Source organism: Laetiporus sulphureus (genome assembly GCF_001632365.1).
Source record: "Laetiporus sulphureus 93-53 unplaced genomic scaffold LAESUscaffold_14, whole genome shotgun sequence".
Taxonomy (NCBI): Eukaryota; Fungi; Basidiomycota; class Agaricomycetes; order Polyporales; family Laetiporaceae; genus Laetiporus; species Laetiporus sulphureus.
In genome coordinates, this window is record NW_024468523.1 from 3251 (window position 1) to 22144 (window position 18894).

General features: G+C 47.0%; 1 protein-coding gene across 1 annotated transcript; it reads right to left on the reverse strand.

Moving 5' to 3' along the window:
• Positions 1-12244: 12244 nt before the first annotated feature.
• On the reverse strand, positions 12245-13258 carry LAESUDRAFT_758165 (uncharacterized protein; the record flags this gene model as incomplete). The annotated part of the gene is made up of 2 exons (XM_040912419.1): positions 12245-12799; positions 12830-13258. 2 exons carry the CDS (start codon positions 13256-13258, stop codon positions 12245-12247), a joined length of 984 nt encoding a protein of 327 aa, XP_040765314.1.
• Positions 13259-18894: the final 5636 nt, after the last annotated feature.

Below are 18894 nucleotides of genomic sequence, written 5' to 3' on the forward strand. Positions count from 1 at the left end.
TTGACAGGTTCCACAACCTTTCACATATGCCGTAACATCCTTGATCATTTCCGGCCACCAGTACAATCGCTCGATTGATTCCAACGTTCTTTCTATTCCTAGGTGTCCCATGAACACGGTATCGTGGTGGGACTGTATTACTTTGCCAATTATTTCTTGATTATTTGGGATTATGAGAATTTCACCCTCCTCCAGAGTGTGCTGTCCTCGGCTGACTCGAGCTCCTTTTGAGGCAAAGTTTTCCTTAATAAATATTCAGACGAATGTATGGTGCAGAGGTCACGAATAGCGTCCATCCCTACAACTTTGGTACTCCGGAACAACTCGGCAGGTAATACGACCTGATTATCCAAGTGATTCATACCGTCGTCATAGTCTGGTCATCGACTAAGAGTGTCTGCTGTGCTGTTTTTCTTGCCTGGGATATGATGGAGTTCGAAATTGTATTCAGCGAGGAACGACATCCAACGTGCTTGACGAGGGTTGATCTTCTGAGGTTTCCTAAAGTACGTGAGATTAAGGTGATCAGTGAAGATCTGTACAGTATGCTTGGTGTGTATTAAGTAGTGTCGCCATTCGTCTAAGCAGTCTACAATAGCGAGAAGTTCCCTATCGTATACTTGGTAGTTCTTCTCGGTGTCCTTGAACGACCTACTGTAATAAGATACTGGTACCCAAAGATTATCTTGCTTCTGCATAAGAACTGCCCCAAGGGCGAATTGCGAAGCATCTACTTCTACCATAAACGGGTCCTCGTTCGTAGGTATGTGTACAATCGGGGCTGATGTAAGGAGGTCTTTGAGACCCTGAAAGGCACTGCGTTCAGTGTCCGTCCATTCTCATTCTCGGTTGCCCATAAGGTCTGAAAGAGGCTTGGCCAAGGAGCTGAAGCCTTTTACAAAACGTCTATAATAATTACAGAATCCGAGGAACTGTTGAACGTCCTTCTTGGACCTGGGTTCTGGCCATTCAGCAATACCAGCAACCTTTGCAGGGTCCATGCGAAGTTTCCCATGGCCAATGATGTGACCTAGGTGCTCAGTTTCTTCGACATGGAACTCGCATTTTTCAGGTTTGCACGTCAACTTATGTTCCCGGAGTATTCTAAGTACTTGCTTTACAACCTAGCGATGCTCCTCCATGTCCTTGGTGAATATTAAGATATCGTCCAGGTATACCATAACTTTTTCAGTGAGGATTAGGTCGTGGAAGATGTCATTCATCATCATTTGGAATGTTGATGGTGAATTAGTGAGCTCGAATAGACCTCAGTTCGTGACGAATGTGGCCTTTTCCTCATCTCCTTCCTTAATCCGTATGTTATTATAGCCCCACTGGATGTTGAGCTTAGAGTAGTACCAGGCTCCCTTAAGCCAGTCGAATAGATCATTGATTAGAGGGAGCGGGTATTTATTTTTCTTGGTTACTTCATTGAGCCATCTATAGTCCTGAACCAGCCTCAATTTGCCATCCTTTTTCTTGACAAAGAAGAAGGGGGCGCCCCAGGGGGATTTAGACTGTCGAATGCGACCAGTCTTTAGGGTTTCTTCAAGGAAAATATCCAGAGCTTCTTGTTCTTTTACGCTCATTGGATATACCTTTCCGCAGAAGGGTTTCACACTGTCTACTAATTCTATGGCATGATCTCATACTCTACGTTCTGGGAGCTGATCAAATTCAGCCTCCTCAAAGACCTCCTTATAATCCCAATATTCTTCTGGAACTACCTCTTGCATGCTCTTAGCTTTAGTACTCTTGCCTTGAGTGATGGCTAGGTCAGTGGCCTTGGTGGCTTGTATATGTTCGTATTCGGAAAACTGTTTCTGAATGTAGTTGCTGTCCAGTGCCAGCACCTTATCCCTGTCTTCCAACTGAAGCTCCCTGCAGTTACAATGCATGAAGCAAAGCATGTGTTTAGCTCAGTCAATGTCAGGGTTATGATCTTCTAACCAATCGAACCCAAGGAACATATCGTGGTCCGAAAGGGTAGTCACATTGAATCGTCGGCACTCTCTATGGCCTTGGATAACTATATCTAATGATACATAGTGGGTCATATTGCCATCTCGGTTGGGGGTCCCATCCGCATTGAACACTCGGAGTGGTCGATCGAACAGTATCTTTGGTATCTGGAACTTAGATACGAATTGTTCGTCGATACAGCATCTGGTGCAACCTGAATCTAGAAGGGCTTTGGTGAATATATTCCTATCCCAGACTTCTATTGCTACGGATATATTGATCTGGCGATGTCATCGTACTGCCCAGACGTTGAATTGTTCTTGCAGTTTTGTACCAGTCAATCTGAAGCCAGCAGTCCCTCTTGCTGTTTCTGCTATCTCTGTTACGACTTCGGTAATAGGGGTATTGTTTCGTTCCAAGATAAGCTGGGTGACTCAGTCCCCATACTCAATCTGGAATGGAGTATCAAGGGTATTGATTAGGAGTATTTTGACTCGACCGACATAGTCAGAGTCTATTACTCCAGCTCCTACATCTATTCCATATTTTACAGCCAAGCCTGAGCATGGAGCAATGCGTCCATAGCATCCGCTGGGTATTATCAACTTCAGGCCGGTATCTACAAGGAGACGGGAGCATCCAGGAATGACCACTTCCTCTGCTAAATGCAGATTGTACCCTGCTGGTCCTTCTGTTTGACGGGTAGGTACGATGGCTTGCAGGTGGTCTAAAAATACACGCAATATGGTTTTCTGTGCCTTCTTCTTTGGTGTACACTTGGCCGTTGTCGAAGCTTCCACTTGCAGACTGTCCATGTTCTGAATTAGAGAAATGTTAGAAATTGAGCTATTCACAGAATTAAGCACCGATACTTCTTGATCCGGCCGAGCTTGATCAGGCACCGCTAAGGTCCTGTCATCCCGAGACCCCATTTTTGCTCCTACTACTGTTACATTAAAGTGGGCACCACTACTTGTACCCATATTGTCTAACATAGTGCTAGTGGTACAGTCGAGAGAGGAAAGAATTGAAAATCGAGATCCGCTAGAGTGTGGTGGTGTGCTGTCATCTGCATCAGGGGTACTGAATTTTTTCATGCCTGAGCTTAGACCCTCCTGCCCACATCCCTCTGAGGTGTTTTCATATACAGCTTGATGGCGCTTCTCAGGCTTTGCCTCCACCACCAACGAGCTGACCATCCCCGGAGACCTACCTTTTGGTGACCCGTGTAAACCTTGGCCCTTCTCAGGCTTTTGTGCCTCCGTGACCAAGGAATGCACATTACTGGTCAGAGAAGCAGAACTGTCTGGATCAAGTTGAGAGTCCTGCAAGACTTGCGTACTTAAGCCTTGCCGAATTGAAAACCCACCTGGTTAAGCAGAGTGGGGTTGGCCGCTATGGCTGCCTTGAATGCTTGTACGGCCTCAGTTTCTTCTACCGTAGTGGCCCGAGCTGCAGGCTGGGCATCTTTTTTGCACCAGCGCTGCGCCTTCCTGTCGTAATAGTGGGTGTGCCATATATCCGTGCACGACCCCCTCTTTGACCTCTCCTTTCCGCAGGTACCACACTTTTGATGCTTGTCGCGTTCATTTTCGACACCTACCATTTCTTTGTGTGGCACTGCCTTTCCTGCCTCATCAACATTCTTGACGGGTGTCCTTCTGGATGTTCTGACCGTGTTTGCCATTACTGTGGTTGAGCCTTCCTCCTGGTGTACTTGTCAGGTCTTGGAGTTCTTGGTTTTCTTCTTGCCCTTTTGGTCCTCGAAGGTGGATGCCCACTGCTGCTGCTGTTGAAGGTCTAGCTGAGCTGCAACCTGCTTCCATAGGTTGTAACTATTGACATCCCAGCTGTCACAGTTTTTACCTGACAAGTCACTATAGGAACAAATGCTATTAGAAGCATATTATTTTAATCATTTTACGTCGCACAAGAGTCATGTGACCTAATGAGAGATAAGATAAAGGCATCTAGTCACATGACCTCGGATCTCTCTCGGCATTGTCACGTGACACCGAGCCCCTTGGCATTACATCATATGATGCCATAGCCATGATGCAATATTGTGTGCTCAGAGGGAGCTCCGTCTCTGTGGGTTATTATTAGGTAGCCAATTAGGATAATTGGAACACATCGTACGATTGTAGCACTGACCAGTAGGATAGCGTGTGACTTGCTTAGGTAGTACTGTACAGTAGCACAACAATCATGTATATAAGGACCAGGTCTGATGAGGAGAGACTCCAGTCTTATTCTCCTTCGTTCACCACTACCATCACAGAGGGGTCTTACCAGACACTCTCAGTGTGCTATACATTTGACTTCATTCTCACCTTTGTGATAGCGCCTCTCGCCTCGCCAGTAAGTCTTACTTTGCAAGCCACGACTAGGCCTCATCAGTGGGCACGTCGAACCAGTACAGCCCGTCGCTGTAGGCTTTTACCCAGAAGACCCTCAAGGGGACTCTTTGTTTGGTTATCTATCTTTGTCATCGGCATGCTGTGACATTAGAATAAGACTGACCTTTTACGCCCCTACCAAGTGTCTAACACTGGTAGCCACGCATTTTCGCCCAGAGACACTTCCACCCAGGACAGGGCTTTTTCCACACCACTTCGCCTCTACTGCCTAAGCTGCTTCCTTCCTTCAAAAAGGAACAGCGCTGCATCGACCGGTAAAGCGCCTCAAGTGCACAACGGTATCGTATCGCCCAACGGACGTTACCACCCTTACCATCCTGATCTCAGACACACTCGTCGTCTGACGGTGAGCAACCTACTTTGGGCCAAACCAAACGAGTCCCATCGCTCAGACCTACAAAAGCTGCGCACTAAGGTCAGCTCGTGGGTCGAAGCAATTTCTAGAGATGCATCTGACCCATCCGTCCTGATCTACAAACCCCATTGGTGTTCTAACAACGATGCCACTACCGCCCTCACCTTTGCACTCTCAAAGAGTTACCACCCTCTCAGAATAAACAAGAACTACAAAGGCACGCTTCCAGAAAACATCGCACCAACTGTACATGCTACTATCCAGCGGTACAAAGTTTTGCAGCAGCCTCATATCGCTGCCAAGTTCATGGAAGCACAGATCCAGTGTCGCGACCGCATTCTGCGACACCTAGGAGTGTTAAACGAGAGGATTGGGTGAGGCGACGACTTCACATTCATCGATAGACGCATCGCAATCAAGCTTTGTGTAGGACTAGGGAAGATATCATTTAGGGGTATCAACAAGAAGCAGGAATGCTTGGGATGAGACATTGTGAGGTTCGAGAAGGAGTCATGCTACTGGCCTTACTAGGACCAGTGATATTTTTGTACCACCGCATCAGCAGTTTCATGCCGAGATACACATTCAGCTTTGTATACGAAAACTACATTGTGGACTTCTATCGCCCAGCGCAGGGGCAACTCACAGTCATCTGCACCGCATATTTCATTTATCAACCTCTCATCACCAACTGGCAACAAGTACTCTACCACTACACGGTACAAGTACACGCCTACACAACCTACTCGTCACCATTCCGTCTCATTTCTGATTTTGAGGAAGAATGAGAATATTGGCACTACTGAGCAGAAGCCTTATGAGAGGAACTAGCAGAAGAGGGACTCATCGAGGAAGACCCCACTATCTCCTTCTAAAAAAAATATTATCACAAGGCTGAGACCAAGAATCGATCGATCCACATTGTCTGTCACATCATTTCCACTATCTTCAACATCGATCCCAATGTCTCAATACAACCTTGGTGGTGTTGCGTTCCCAGGAGGACACACCGTGAGTGAGTCTACTGACCCCTGGAGGAGTCAGGCCACTTCCACATCATCCAAAGCAGGACCAGCTGCCCATGCAGATGAACCACATACTAGCAGCACACCCAAGGCCTCGAAAGTCATCAGAAACCTGTCGCCCACCACCCTGCCAGAATTTGCCACACCAGGAACCTGGGAATGGCAGGGGATCTCTTATGCTACGATTGAGGAAGCTGCCGATGCCGCTGCACCTGACACCATTCCAAATGACGTCAAAGAATGGGTAATGAACGTGGTGCGAGCATTCATCATGAGAGACATTGTGAGCTCCTATGAGGCCCTATGTCAAAAAATGAATGAACGTCACGAGTGCATGGTGGAATCATTAGAAGAAGAGATAATGGCTCATATTCATGTCGAAATAATGGCAGTGGAAACGCGAGACCAGTTAAAAGTCGCAAGAGCCCAAATCGGCACCCTCTTCGCCAATAACGAACAGCTCATCAAGTCGAACAATAGCCTGACGGCTGAAGTCCAAGCAATCCACAAGGACTTCGAAGACTACAAGGATGAAATAAAGGGTCAGATGGACGCCCTTTATAGCAACATGGTCACCCTGAAGGAGGCACAGGAAAAGACCACGACCTATATTGTTGGGCTGGAAATCCAGCTCAACAATGCTATAATCAATGCGCCTCCCACAGGTATCCAACAACCGGCCGGCCAATCCAGTCAATCGCCCTGCCGAATCAAGCTCCCAGACCCTCCCAAATACTCGGGGAGAAAGTCGTCAGAAAACTTCGAGATCTAGTTCACAAACCTTCTTATCTGGCTCGATTACAATCACTTCACTGACAACAAGGACAAAATTCAGCATGCCAATGCACATCTGGAAGGAGGAGCGGCTCTATACATGAAAGAGTATGCAATCAAACTTGCCTCTGGACAAGATGTTGGCACATGGGCAGAATACACCAGAGAACTGGAAATGGCATACAAGACACTTGACCCTAAGTGCACGGCACAATCATTGCTAGATGCACACTGCGCAATCCACCACAAGACGATGATAGCCTTCGCAGAGAATTTCAGGGCCTACACCCCCGAATCAGAATACTCTGACGAAGACCTAATCGTCAAAATTAGGGAACAATGGTCGACCCACATCCAGATGGTCATGTCGGTAATGGAGACTCTGGACCCTTCGAAGATTCCAACCACTTGGATGGACTATCTCGAATTCTGCCTGAAAATAGAAATCAAACATCTCCAGCAAATTTCGGGAAACAAGTCTACCGGACAGACCACGATGACAAAGGTGACCACCCTGAAGGACCCTAACGACATGGACACTAGCGCACGAATCGCCCACGAGCTTTCCTCGGAACAAGACAGATGGCTGGCAAATAAACTATGTTTATTTTGTGAAAAGCATGCCTATGAACGAGGAAAGCAGTGCCCCTCCCCCAAGCCAGAATACAAGGGCAAGCAGTTTCAGACATGACCCACCCCAAAACAAGGAAAAGGAAAGGGCAAGGCAACGAACGTGTGACAAGTGGAAGAAGAAAGTAGCGCAGCATCATCATCTCAAATTGTGGCATTGGAACAAGCAATTGCTGCACTTCGTGGAATGAGTACCACCTCGACTACTCCACTGTCCAGCAAAGGCAAGGGCAAGGCAAAGGAAACAGATGTGGCATCAACGGCATCAGCATCTACGGTCAAGGACACCAATGCGAGAATCATCGAGATAGATGAGTTCTCGGAGGATTTTCAGTATGAAGTGTAGACGAGTCTGGTACTACACTTCAGGACGATTGTATTAGTACCATGAGAATGAATGTACCTAGCGACCATCTATATATTGCATCTGTGGGTTTTTCTAAACATTCGATCGAATTGCTGATAAGATTTGTATCACGGGAAATTCAGACAACGGCCTTAATGGATTCTGGGGCATTCTCTTGCTACATTAATCAGAGATTTGCTCAAAAGCACGGGTTTAAGATGATACCTCTAAACCGCAAAATAAGAATCCTCAATGCAGATGCCAGTTCCAACAAGGGCAGCACAATTACTCATCATGTAGTCACAAGCATCTTAATTGGGGGGCACCGATCAACCGAGAGTTTGCTCGTCACGAACCTCGGATGCATGTCAATGATCCTTGGCATGAAATTCCTACAAGAACATAACCTCCGAGTTGACTGGGAACATGGAGAGGTCACGTTCTCAAGATGCAGACATACGATGAAGCAACGAGTCAGAGTAAGCGAAGAAGAAGTCAACCTTCTGTCGCAACCTTGACTTGAGGATGAAGCAGTTCTTCCCGACGTACACAAGGATGATGGGTGGGATCAGGAAGACAACTTCATCAACTGGATAAACTTGCAAGACCAGGATCTTCGTAACATGGTGCACGACATCCTTGGCATAAGCAAGAAGGTGAAGGAGCATTTGGTAGAACAGCCGGCAGAAGAGACACAGGACAAAGAATATTGGTCCAAATTCGTCCCTCCAGAATTTCATCAATTTGGAGATGTGTTCGCAAAGAAAAGCTCAGAAAGGATGCCGACACGTAAGCCCTATGATCATGCAATAGATCTTGTCCCAGACGCGGCAACCCTGAGACCGGCAAAAGTAGACCCTATGTCTTTACGAGAGAAGAATTCGCTCGATGAATGGATTGATGGTGAGCTAGCTAAAGGCTACATTCAACCATCCAAATCCCCGTATGCCACACCAGTATTTTTCGTCAATAAGAAGGATGGCTCTCTTAGACTAGTCCAAGACTACAGGGCATTAAACAGCATCACCAAGAAGAACAAATTTCCACTCCCTCGAATCAACGATCTCATTGATGGACTCTCAAGGGCTAGTATATTCACTACACTAGACCTGAGATGGGGATACAACAATGTACGCCTTCACAAGGGAGATGAGGAAAAGGCAGCGTTCATTACCCATGAAGGGTTATTCGAACTGACTGTAATGTAGTTCAGATTCTGTAACGCCTTTAGCACTTTTCAGGCCATGATGAACGACGTCTTAGGTGATGTCATTCGCACTGGAAAAGTGGCAGTCTACATAGATGACATCATAATTTTTATGGATAACCAAGAAGAACACAACTGCCTAACTAAAGAAGTCTTACAACGACTCAGAGATAATGACCTATTCGTGAGACCAGAAAAGTGTCACTTTGCAACCACTTTTGTCAAGTTTCTCGGACTCATAATCTCAAAAGGGTCGATACAGATGGACTCCAAAAAGGTAGACGGCGTGCTCAAGTGGCCAGTGCCCACCAAGGTCAAGCAAATACAGGCATTCCTTGGTCTGGCAAATTTCTATCGAAGATTCATCAAGGACTTCGGCTCGATGACCTGATCCTTGACTCTATTAACACGTAAAGACGCTCAATGGAAATGGGAAGAATCTCAACAAAAGGCATTTGAGGCCCTCAAGACTGCCTTTACTTCCGCCCCAATTCTAGTGCTCCCCAATGCAACACGCCCCTTCCGATTAGAAACGGATGCCTCAGACTTCGCCACCGATGCAGTCCTGGAACAGTTGGGAGAAGACGAACTCTGGCACCCCATCGCATATTACTCTAAATCACTCAATAAACATAAGCGAAATTATGAGATCTACAACAAGGAGATGCTAGCCATTATTCTGGCACTGGAAGAATATTGACAGTACTTCAAAGGACATCCTCACCCAGTTGAGATACGGTCAGATCACCTCAATCTTACCTATTTCTGACAAGCTCAAACATTGACCAGACGACAAGCTCGCTGGTCACTTTACCTTACACGATTCAATTTCATTCTCTGTCACCACCCTGGAAAGACGATGATGCGTGCCGATCCTCTGTCCAGGAGGCCAGATCATGAGAAGGGGGTGAGCAATGACAATTCAGGGCAAGCTTTGCTTCGACCCGAATACTTTGCCATCCATGCGATCTCAGCCACTCATTCCTCCGAAGTTGACAATGCAAAACTTCTTGAAAGAGTGCAATCGGCACTACAAGATGACAAAATGACCAAAGGTTACCAGCACCTATTAAAAACTGGCAAGCGAGAGTTTGGAAAAGACCTCCAAGAGTGGAACTTCGAGCATGGATTGCTGCTCAGAAGAGGAAAGGTCTATGTCCCAAAAAAACTCTACACTATGGAATGAGCTGATCAAGCTGCACCACGACATCTCTCCGGCCAGACATCCCAGAAGATGGAAGACACAAGAGCTGATCAGCAGGAATTACTGGTGGCCAGGGCTCACCATTGATGTAAAGAAGTACGTTCAAGGCTGTATAACTTGTCAGAGAAACAAGACAAGCAAGCAGAAGCCTTATGGGCTGTTACAACCTAACCCAGTACCAGAAGGACCTTGGAAAATGGTCACATGTGACCTGATTACACAGTTACCACCAAGCCCAGACCATAGGGGAGAAAAGAAGACTGCCATCTTGGTAGTCGTCGACAGGTTCACCAAACATGCCCACTTCTACTCAGTGAATGACATGGTGACAGCATCTCAAGTAGCATCAACCTTCTACAATGAAGTGTTCAAACTCCATGGAATTCCCCGGCAGATCATATCCGATTGAGGCACACAGTTCACAGCCAAACTATTCCAGGAGTTCTGTCAGAAACTTCACATTAAGTCTACGATGTCTACAGCTTATCACCCTTAAACAGATAGACAGACGGAACAAGTCAATCAAATTCTGGAACAATATTTGCGCATGTACTGCAATTATCGACAAACTGATTAGGCCACATTATTGCCCACAGCAGAATTTGCATACAACAATCAAGCTTCAGAATCGACAGGTCTGTCCCCATTTTTTATCGAGCATGGTCGACACCCCCGAATGGCACCAGACGTACTGGAAGGAATACAACATCCATCCCTGGAACACTTATTCCATAACCGTGATCAAGCACAGGAACAGGCACGTGCCGCTCTGACATTAGCAGCAGAAAGAATGAAATGGTATTTCAATCTCAAAAAGCAGAACTTTCCTTTCAAAGTAGGAGACGAAGTGCTTATTCGAGGAAAAGATCTCCATGTAAAGGTCAAAAGCCAGAAACTTGCGACCCAGAACTATGGACCATTCAAGATCCTCGAAAAAATCGGAACTGTATCATTCATCATTCAAACTGCAATTACCAGCAGACATGAGGCTGCATCCGGTGTTTCATGCTTTCAAGCTCATAATGTTCCATCAAGACTCTATCCCTGGATGTGTACCTCCCCCTAATCCTCCAGTCATCATAGATGGAGAAGAGGAATGGGACGTGGAGGACATCCTGGATTCAAGGGTCAGGTACAACAAAACCCAGTATCTCGTTAAATGGTTAGACTACGACCACAGCGATAATACTCGGGAACCACTGAAAAACCTCACGAATGTCAAAGACAAAGTAGAGGAATTTCATAAGACACACCCAGATGCTCCAAGAGCCAAGCCGCGAATACGCAAAGCACACAAAATCGCACTGTCCGATCACCCTGATGAATTCATGATCTTTTCCGCACTCATCCAAATGTCCGAGCACTCTACAAGGGATCTCCAGAAGCTGTTGGGTGGGATGTCAAGTCCATACAAGACATAGACATTCCACCACACTTCAGAATGCTCATTGGACCGGGCTTGCGGTTGACCCCCCAAAGTGGACATACATTCGAGTGGCCCTCTGAAGTGGGCTAGCCCTCAAAGGGATTGATGTCGCAGCAGGGGTAATTGACCCAGATTACACAGGGGAAATCAAGGTGCTCCTCGTTAACATGACCAGCACACCATTCACGGTTAAGACAGGTGATCGTGTTGCACAACTTATATGCGAACGCTATGCCCCAGGGATCATTTCTGAGGTGGATAGTTCACCCGCAAAGTGAACCATACGAGGCACCAAAGGCTTTGGCTCATCGGGACGATGAACCTTGAGAAGGGGGTGATGTCACGGTTTTTACCTGACAAGTCACTATAGGAACAAATGCTATTAGAAGCATATTATTTTAATCATTTTACATCGCACAAGAGTCATGTGACCTAATGAGAGATAAGATAAAGGCATCTAGTCACATGACCTCAGATCTCTCTCGGCATTGTCACGTGACACCAAGCCCCTTGGCATTACATCATATGATGCCATAGTTATAATGCAATATTGCGTGCTCAGAGGGAGCTCCGTCTCCATGAGTTATTATTAGGCAGCCAATTAGGATAATTGGGACACATCGTACGATTGTAGCACTGACCAGTAGGATAGCGTGTGACTTGCTTAGGTAGTACTGTACAGTAGCACAACAATCATGTATATAAGGACCAGGTCTGATGAGGAGAGACTCCAGTCTTATTCTCCTTCGTCCACCACTACCATCACAGAGGGGTCTTACCAGACACTCTCAGTATGCTATACATTTGACTTCATTCTCACCTTTGTGATAGCGCCTCTCGCCTTGCCAGTAAGTCTTACTTTGCAAGCTGCGACTAGGCCTCATCAGTGGGCATGTCAAACTGCCACAGCCCATCGCTGTAGGCTTTTACCCAGGAGACCCTCAAGGGGACTCTTTGTTTGATTGTCTATCTTTGTCATCGACGTGCTGTGACACCGGCTAATACCTTCGGATGCCTGTACTCTATCGCAAAGCTCCTTTCTCGTGGCTGTCTTAAGCAATTGGAGCAGCAGCTGCTCATCCTTGTACCCTGAGACCTTGACCCAATGTTCCCATTCGGCTTCGAACTCTTTCCAAGGCTTAAACCGTTGCTGCAAGGTGCGCAGCATCCGTTGACCTTCCAACTCCGGGTTCGTGGGATAATACATTTTCTTGAAATCCGCGATGAAGTCCTGGAGTGTGGCATAGACCGAGACGCCCCCCATCATTCTTTCCAATAGGGAGGCCTTCCAATGGTCTATTTGTGATCCTCGAATGTAAGACAAGGCCCATCGAATCTTACCCTGCTTGTCTTCGAATTCGCTGGATTTCATGACAATGTAGTTCATTACATCGACAAGCCATGCCTTTGCCTTGGTTTTAGTACCATCAAATGCCTCCAGAAGGTTGACCTTTGACCCTCAGAACGATTTTCTATGTACCTTGTCCGAGGATGCCAGGGCAGGAGCTGCAGAGTGGCAGTCCCTATCTGGTGGCAGAACCGGTTGCTCTGGTGGGAACGCGTAGTGTGCCCCTGCCAACTCGTCCTCTTGGTCTCCCTCGTAGGATTCTGCTGGAGAAATTGGGGGCATCTGCACCCTACCGGACGGCTGCTCAGGGTTTGCCTGGTGTGCCGGTTTGGGTTCACTAGGGCCGGCAGATCTGCTTACTCCTGCTACCCAATCCCGAATATCCCGCTGAAGGGGATCCTGTCTCTTTTTGCCTTTATCGACCAGTTTTTTGGGTGACTGGATGGGAGAAGGCGGCAGCCGTGCTAGGGCTTCCAGATTTGTGATTCGAGCTTTCTGGGTCTCATTGATACCTTCGAGGCCCTTCACTCTCTTTTCACTGAACTTGAGCGCCTTGGTCATGGCTTCAAGCTCTGTCCATAGCTAATGGATCTGGTTGTCCTGCTCTATAGCATTCTATGCTGCAGTGTTATTAAGTTCCGCATTTTTCCTCATGAGGCGGTCTCAGGTTGCTTCCATGGTTAGGCGTGCTTCTCGTGCCTCTGTTACCTCCCTTCGTGCATTGTCGAGCCGTTCGCATAAGCGATTGTAGTCAGCTTGGAGGTGTTCATAAGTGCGCCGCATATCCATGGGTTGTGTCCAGAATCCAGGTGTTTCTTCAGTTGGAGGGGGGAGGCCAGGTCGTGCCAGATAGTAGCTCTGCCTATTATTGGGGAGCCTGTAATGCTCATACCCTGGTGGGGTTCCTGAGGTGTGGCTTGACCAAACATAGTCCTGGCCCCTTGCTGCCCCTCCATGCCTTGCCACCACATCTACCGGCTGAGTTTGATACTGGGCTCAATCTTCTTCGGAGTGATCTCGGGCCCAGATGTCATACTCCCATTGGTGGAAGCGCCTTCCTGTCCTTTGTTCATTTGGGTACAGGGTGGCAAACTCTTCCACTAGTCTCGCTGATGGCTCCCTCCTCCTGGGAAGGGCTTCCAGCATGGCTGGCATCATAAAGTACTGGGGGGTGAGAGCAATGAGATTGGTGTCATTGAAGGAACTTGGAGTGGGTGCCCTGGATCCTGGATCTTCGGAGTTCAGGCATCCTTCCATGGAATGTTCAGATTGTGCGGCCATCTTCAGTGATGTTACCAGGTCGAGGTATTGGTGACCTGTTCAGAAAGGTTCTTCTTCGTCGCTAGAGGAGATACCGTACTCTTCGTCGAATAGGAGATGGTACAACTCCTGGTCGTCTTCTACCGATTCGAGTTGTCTTGGAGCTTCCCGGACTATATGATGTGGTTGGTATTCGAGCCTTTCGTAGTAGTCAATGATGACTTGATATCGGTATAGGATAAACCGAGCTTGTGTGACGTAGAGATGGTAGATGAAATCTGCCCAAAATATGACGCTGATATGTTCGTAGGTTTGATCCCACTCTACCGGTCCTGGAGCTACAGTGTATATGTCTGTGTATCCTACTAGCGAGAACCTTTGCACTCGATGCTGGGACCTACTCGTGACTTTGGTGAGTTGTTCTTCACCAGGGCCTTGTAATGACCCAGATGCAGCTTTAGAGTCCTGCTACTCCTAGTAGGTCTAGTTACTACGGAGTCCTGAGTGACGTGGTTCACAGTCGCAGAGGGGTCTTTGTGGTCTTTGATTATTTCACCACCAGTGTCCAACTACCTCTGAAGGGATATAACCTTGGTCCACCTGCCGTTCCAGCAGAGCTTTCCGAGAGTTCGTCCCACGTCAAATGACTATTTGTCTATGTATGTATTGGTAACTAAACCTCTAAGAGGTCAGAACTGCACAGGGTTTGAATATGCGTCTGGTGCCACTTTAGCACTGAGCAAGTAGGTTTAGGCCCTCTCTACTTGAGGTTTCGCAGGTCACGCTGGAGCGGTCCAGAAGTGTTGCTGATTCACAGCTTCCTGTAGTGGGTTTCTTTCAAAGGTGTCCCTGACCTCCTGCAAGTTCTCTCTTGTCTGCAGTTGTTACTACTGATCCAGATGCGCTGTCGTAAGCAGACCGCACCCTACCGTAGTTAGATAGTTAGACTATCCAGATGCATGGCAGCTTGTCTCAGGATATTTTATATGGACGAGCAGTCCCGTGCTTCAGAGGTCCACTGGTGCACTTTAGCTGTGGTGAATCCTCTATAGCGGTACCCTTTTAAGGAGTACTGCATCCCTTTCCCCTAGTAGGTTCTGTCATCATCAGGCTCTCTGGCCCTTCTTAACAGCCCTATTGGTTTTAACCACTAGGTCGACTAGAAAGTCCCCTTATGCCTGGGGTCACAGCAAGGTTTGGGACAGTAGTATGTCACCCACTTTCGCAGGAGGCTGGTTTAGGGTCTATGTATCCTGACTAACAGTCAGCGTATTCGCTTCACCGAAGAGGTTCAGCAGGGTGCAGCTAAGCCCGAAGAAAGTGTGAAGAGGCTCTGGGCGAGCACAATGAGGTGGAGTTGATCGACAGAGGTATACAGTCTGAGGCATCGACCGGTGCCCACAGACTAGAGAGAGTAGTTTCGAGTTATGTGAAGGATCTCAGGAACTCCTGGATCTGCCCTCGCCTAACCCATCAGGGTTCTCTGGTCTGAGTAGAGGAGTAAAGACCAACTCGAAACTGAGGGGTAGGCCTCAGTTCGAGCCAGTATATATACGAGTGGGGTAAGACTCCTGGTACTGGGTGTAGGACCCTGCATACCCTAGATTCACACTAATACATCATTATGGCGTGCTATGGCGTGCTCAGGCCTAGTGGAGTCCGTCTAAGTCTAGGAGTGTCTATGGAGTCTGTCACAAAGCACCAAAGCACTTAACCCAATTGAGGGCAAGTCTGCTTTTGTGACCTGCACAAATGATCCCACATAAAAAGCCTGCCACAAGGGCTAGGCTGAGGATGCGCGCAGTGGTATGCAGTCTGAAAATGGGGCTCAAAGGGCCCTTAGCCTTATGCTCACAACTAGGGGGTGAATTGGCTTGTTAGGCCGCATGCAATAGAATAATAAATCTAAGGTTCTCCCTTAGATCCTCATAGGCTTATATACATGTAGGGCAGGGCCCCTGGCACTGTGCTACTGTGAGACCTCAGATACCTACATGTAAATATATTGCCAGAACCGGTAATGGTTCTGGACTTCGTCATAGCAACTATCTACAATGGCCGTGGATACGCCGAGGTAATCCTATCTAATCCAATGAGATAAATGCCTGTAAGTGGGCCCACTGTTGAGGGGCCAATGGGTGATGGCCAACAGAGCACATCACAACGGTTGCAACATCAGATGAGAGGATCTGTCCAAACTCAGAACAATAAGTGTGACGATCAGTCTTTATCTGGATAGGGTTGTGAGAAGATCTAGCCTATCCTGTACCTGGCTATACTATATGCCAGTTGGTAGGGGGATCCTCTGTTGTGGTATCTGCCTATTGGTTTAGGCAGCAAAGTGGTGCCACTATCTTGAGTGGCGAATTGGGTGCTTGCTAGCTTGATGGTCCAATGGGTTCCTTTCTGGGCAAGTGGCCTGGTGCCACGTGACCAACGCCTGACAACTTCCGAATAGGGCAAGTGGCCAGTGTCACGTGACTGGGTGGCTGAATCATGGGCGCTTGGTGATCATGTGGTAGACACAGTCATGTCCGTGATGTATGTGGTGGCATTGTGCTGTTTGTCCAAGTATCCATGTTGCGAGACCAATATGAAGGTTAGCGTCTGAATAACCACTCAAATGAGGACTTTAATGGTGCAAAAAGAAAGGTGCCACTTAATACTGTGACACTACCCCCACTTCAAGGTTCAGACTCCGGATGAACTGAATAAATGCTATGGTAAATAGTACCCTCGCTTCAGGTTCTGACTTCCAGGGTGGAATGGCAGGGTGTGTTGTGTGAATGGCATCTAAGACTTTTTGCTAGCAGCAAAAAGGGGTGATGCAGTTTAATGACTTGCTCAGGTAAATGGTGCACTTGTGGGGCTAACAATTCTTGGTCCTAGATGTCTGATGTCACAGACAGCACTATTGGCTGCTGTTGCCCAAGATAGTGTGCAAAAGGGCTTGCAGTTTAAAGACATGCACTTGGTCATTCATGGTGCTCAAAGCTGCCAAAATGTGAACAGTTTAATGATGTGTCAAGGTCGTTCAAAATGCATGATTTGTAAAAAAAGAGACATTTAAGGCCCTGCCACGGCCATTCAGTATCACTCGGGATACTGGTTCCAATCGAGGGCTTCACTGGTTATCGAACGTGGTTGTCAGTTGTAATCGTCCACTTGCTTGCCCCCATGCTGCTTGCCACTACGCCATGGGGGCGGTGAAGTATCAGGTTTGAATCTTGACCAGTATGTGTTCTTTATTACATAATCTATGCTGATGTAATCATGTGGCGTTGGAAGGTGGCGTGATGTCTCTAGTCACATGTCTGAGTATGATGTCATTTAATTGATTGGATCGATCGTGATCGTGGTTGATCTGTGATTTGAGTTGAGATAGACTTTCTGATCGATCGTGACCATAAATGACATCATTATGTTGACGCTCATAGCTGCCATAGTGGCGCAGTTTTGGTTGACTTGCCCAGGTCCATGGTGGCACTCAAAGCTGCCAAATAATAGGATGCCCTTGGTCAGAGAGCTGTTCCAAAGATTGTGTCTTGTACCCAAAAGGTTGCCTATGTCTTTTCAGGATTTTATATAGAATAGCTGCCATGTTTGCATTGTTGTATGCAAGTAGATGTGTTCCCCAACGCTGTTCATACTTGTTGGCAATGATCTCTCGATTGCCCTTTAGGTTGGCATGCTATGTAGGCAAAAGTTGAAGTCTGGAAGGTTTGAAAATGTGATCCTTTGATGCTGCTTGGATCATCCTTGACTTGCTCACGCTCGTCTTCGGACATGTGATCCTAATTGCTTCATGGATCCTTTCGACTCTTCGAATAGGACATGCGCTCGGTACTCGCTATATATCTTTGAGTGCTGCACTTCTTATGCGCACGTCTTCAGATAAGCTCATACATACTCGCTGTATCCTACATTACCTCCCCCTTGCCAGGTTCCTCCCAGAACCGACGCGGCATGAGCGAGTTAAAACAAGACTGGGGGAGCACAAAAGTAAGGGAGGGTGGGTGGGAGAAAAAGCCTTATAACTTTTGGGGAAAAGGTGGTTTAGGCATCCCATAGCAAATAAATTACTCATTGTTGCGCAATATGTAGTAATTCTGAGACTGCTTCTGGGTAAAAGGGTTCCCAATATCCCATTGTGTGTGCCAAAATGACTCCCTAAAAATTGGATTATCTATTGTGGACTGCTAAGTAAAGATCTATTTCCACCAGCAGTTTACAGTCAAAGACTGCCGTGCTCTTGGAGATCTTATATGTGGACAATCACTGTGTCGATTCGGAGTAGCATGTCTTTAGATGTCCGGAATATTTTATTTATATATTTATAGGTGACCAATCCTATACAAATGATATATAAATGATAGGTAATAGTTTAATGTCATTGCGGACGCAAGGTGTTTTATAAGCGATAACTCGTGGTATTTTCACAAATAAGGGGCGATAACTCGTGGTATTTTCGCAAATATTGCCCATATTTTGAAAGCAATGTTGGTGGGGCTGCACAAGTATCCAAGATCAAATGTTGCTGCAGCGCTGTCCTGGTGAGGGAGCGGCTTACGTGAAGGTGCCTGCTACCAAGTCTTGAGGTAGGCTGACAGCGGTAGAGGTGATAATGGAGTATGATTGTCAAAAAAGGTGCGCTCCACACCTGAGTTTCTCTGGGCTGAAAATGTACAAGCGAATAATTCTAGATATTCTTCGCTTGACTAAAAATTAAACAGTTTTATTTAAAGGTGATCATGTTTAGGATCAAAAAATTACACCAGCAGCAGGAAGCTGGGGGCATGCATGGAGATTCATTATAATGTCACAAAGCACCAAAGCACTTAACCCAATTAAGGGCAAGTCTGCTTTTGTGACCTGCACAAATGATCCCACATAAAAAGCCTGCCACAAGGGCTAGGCTGAGGATGCGCGCAGTGGTA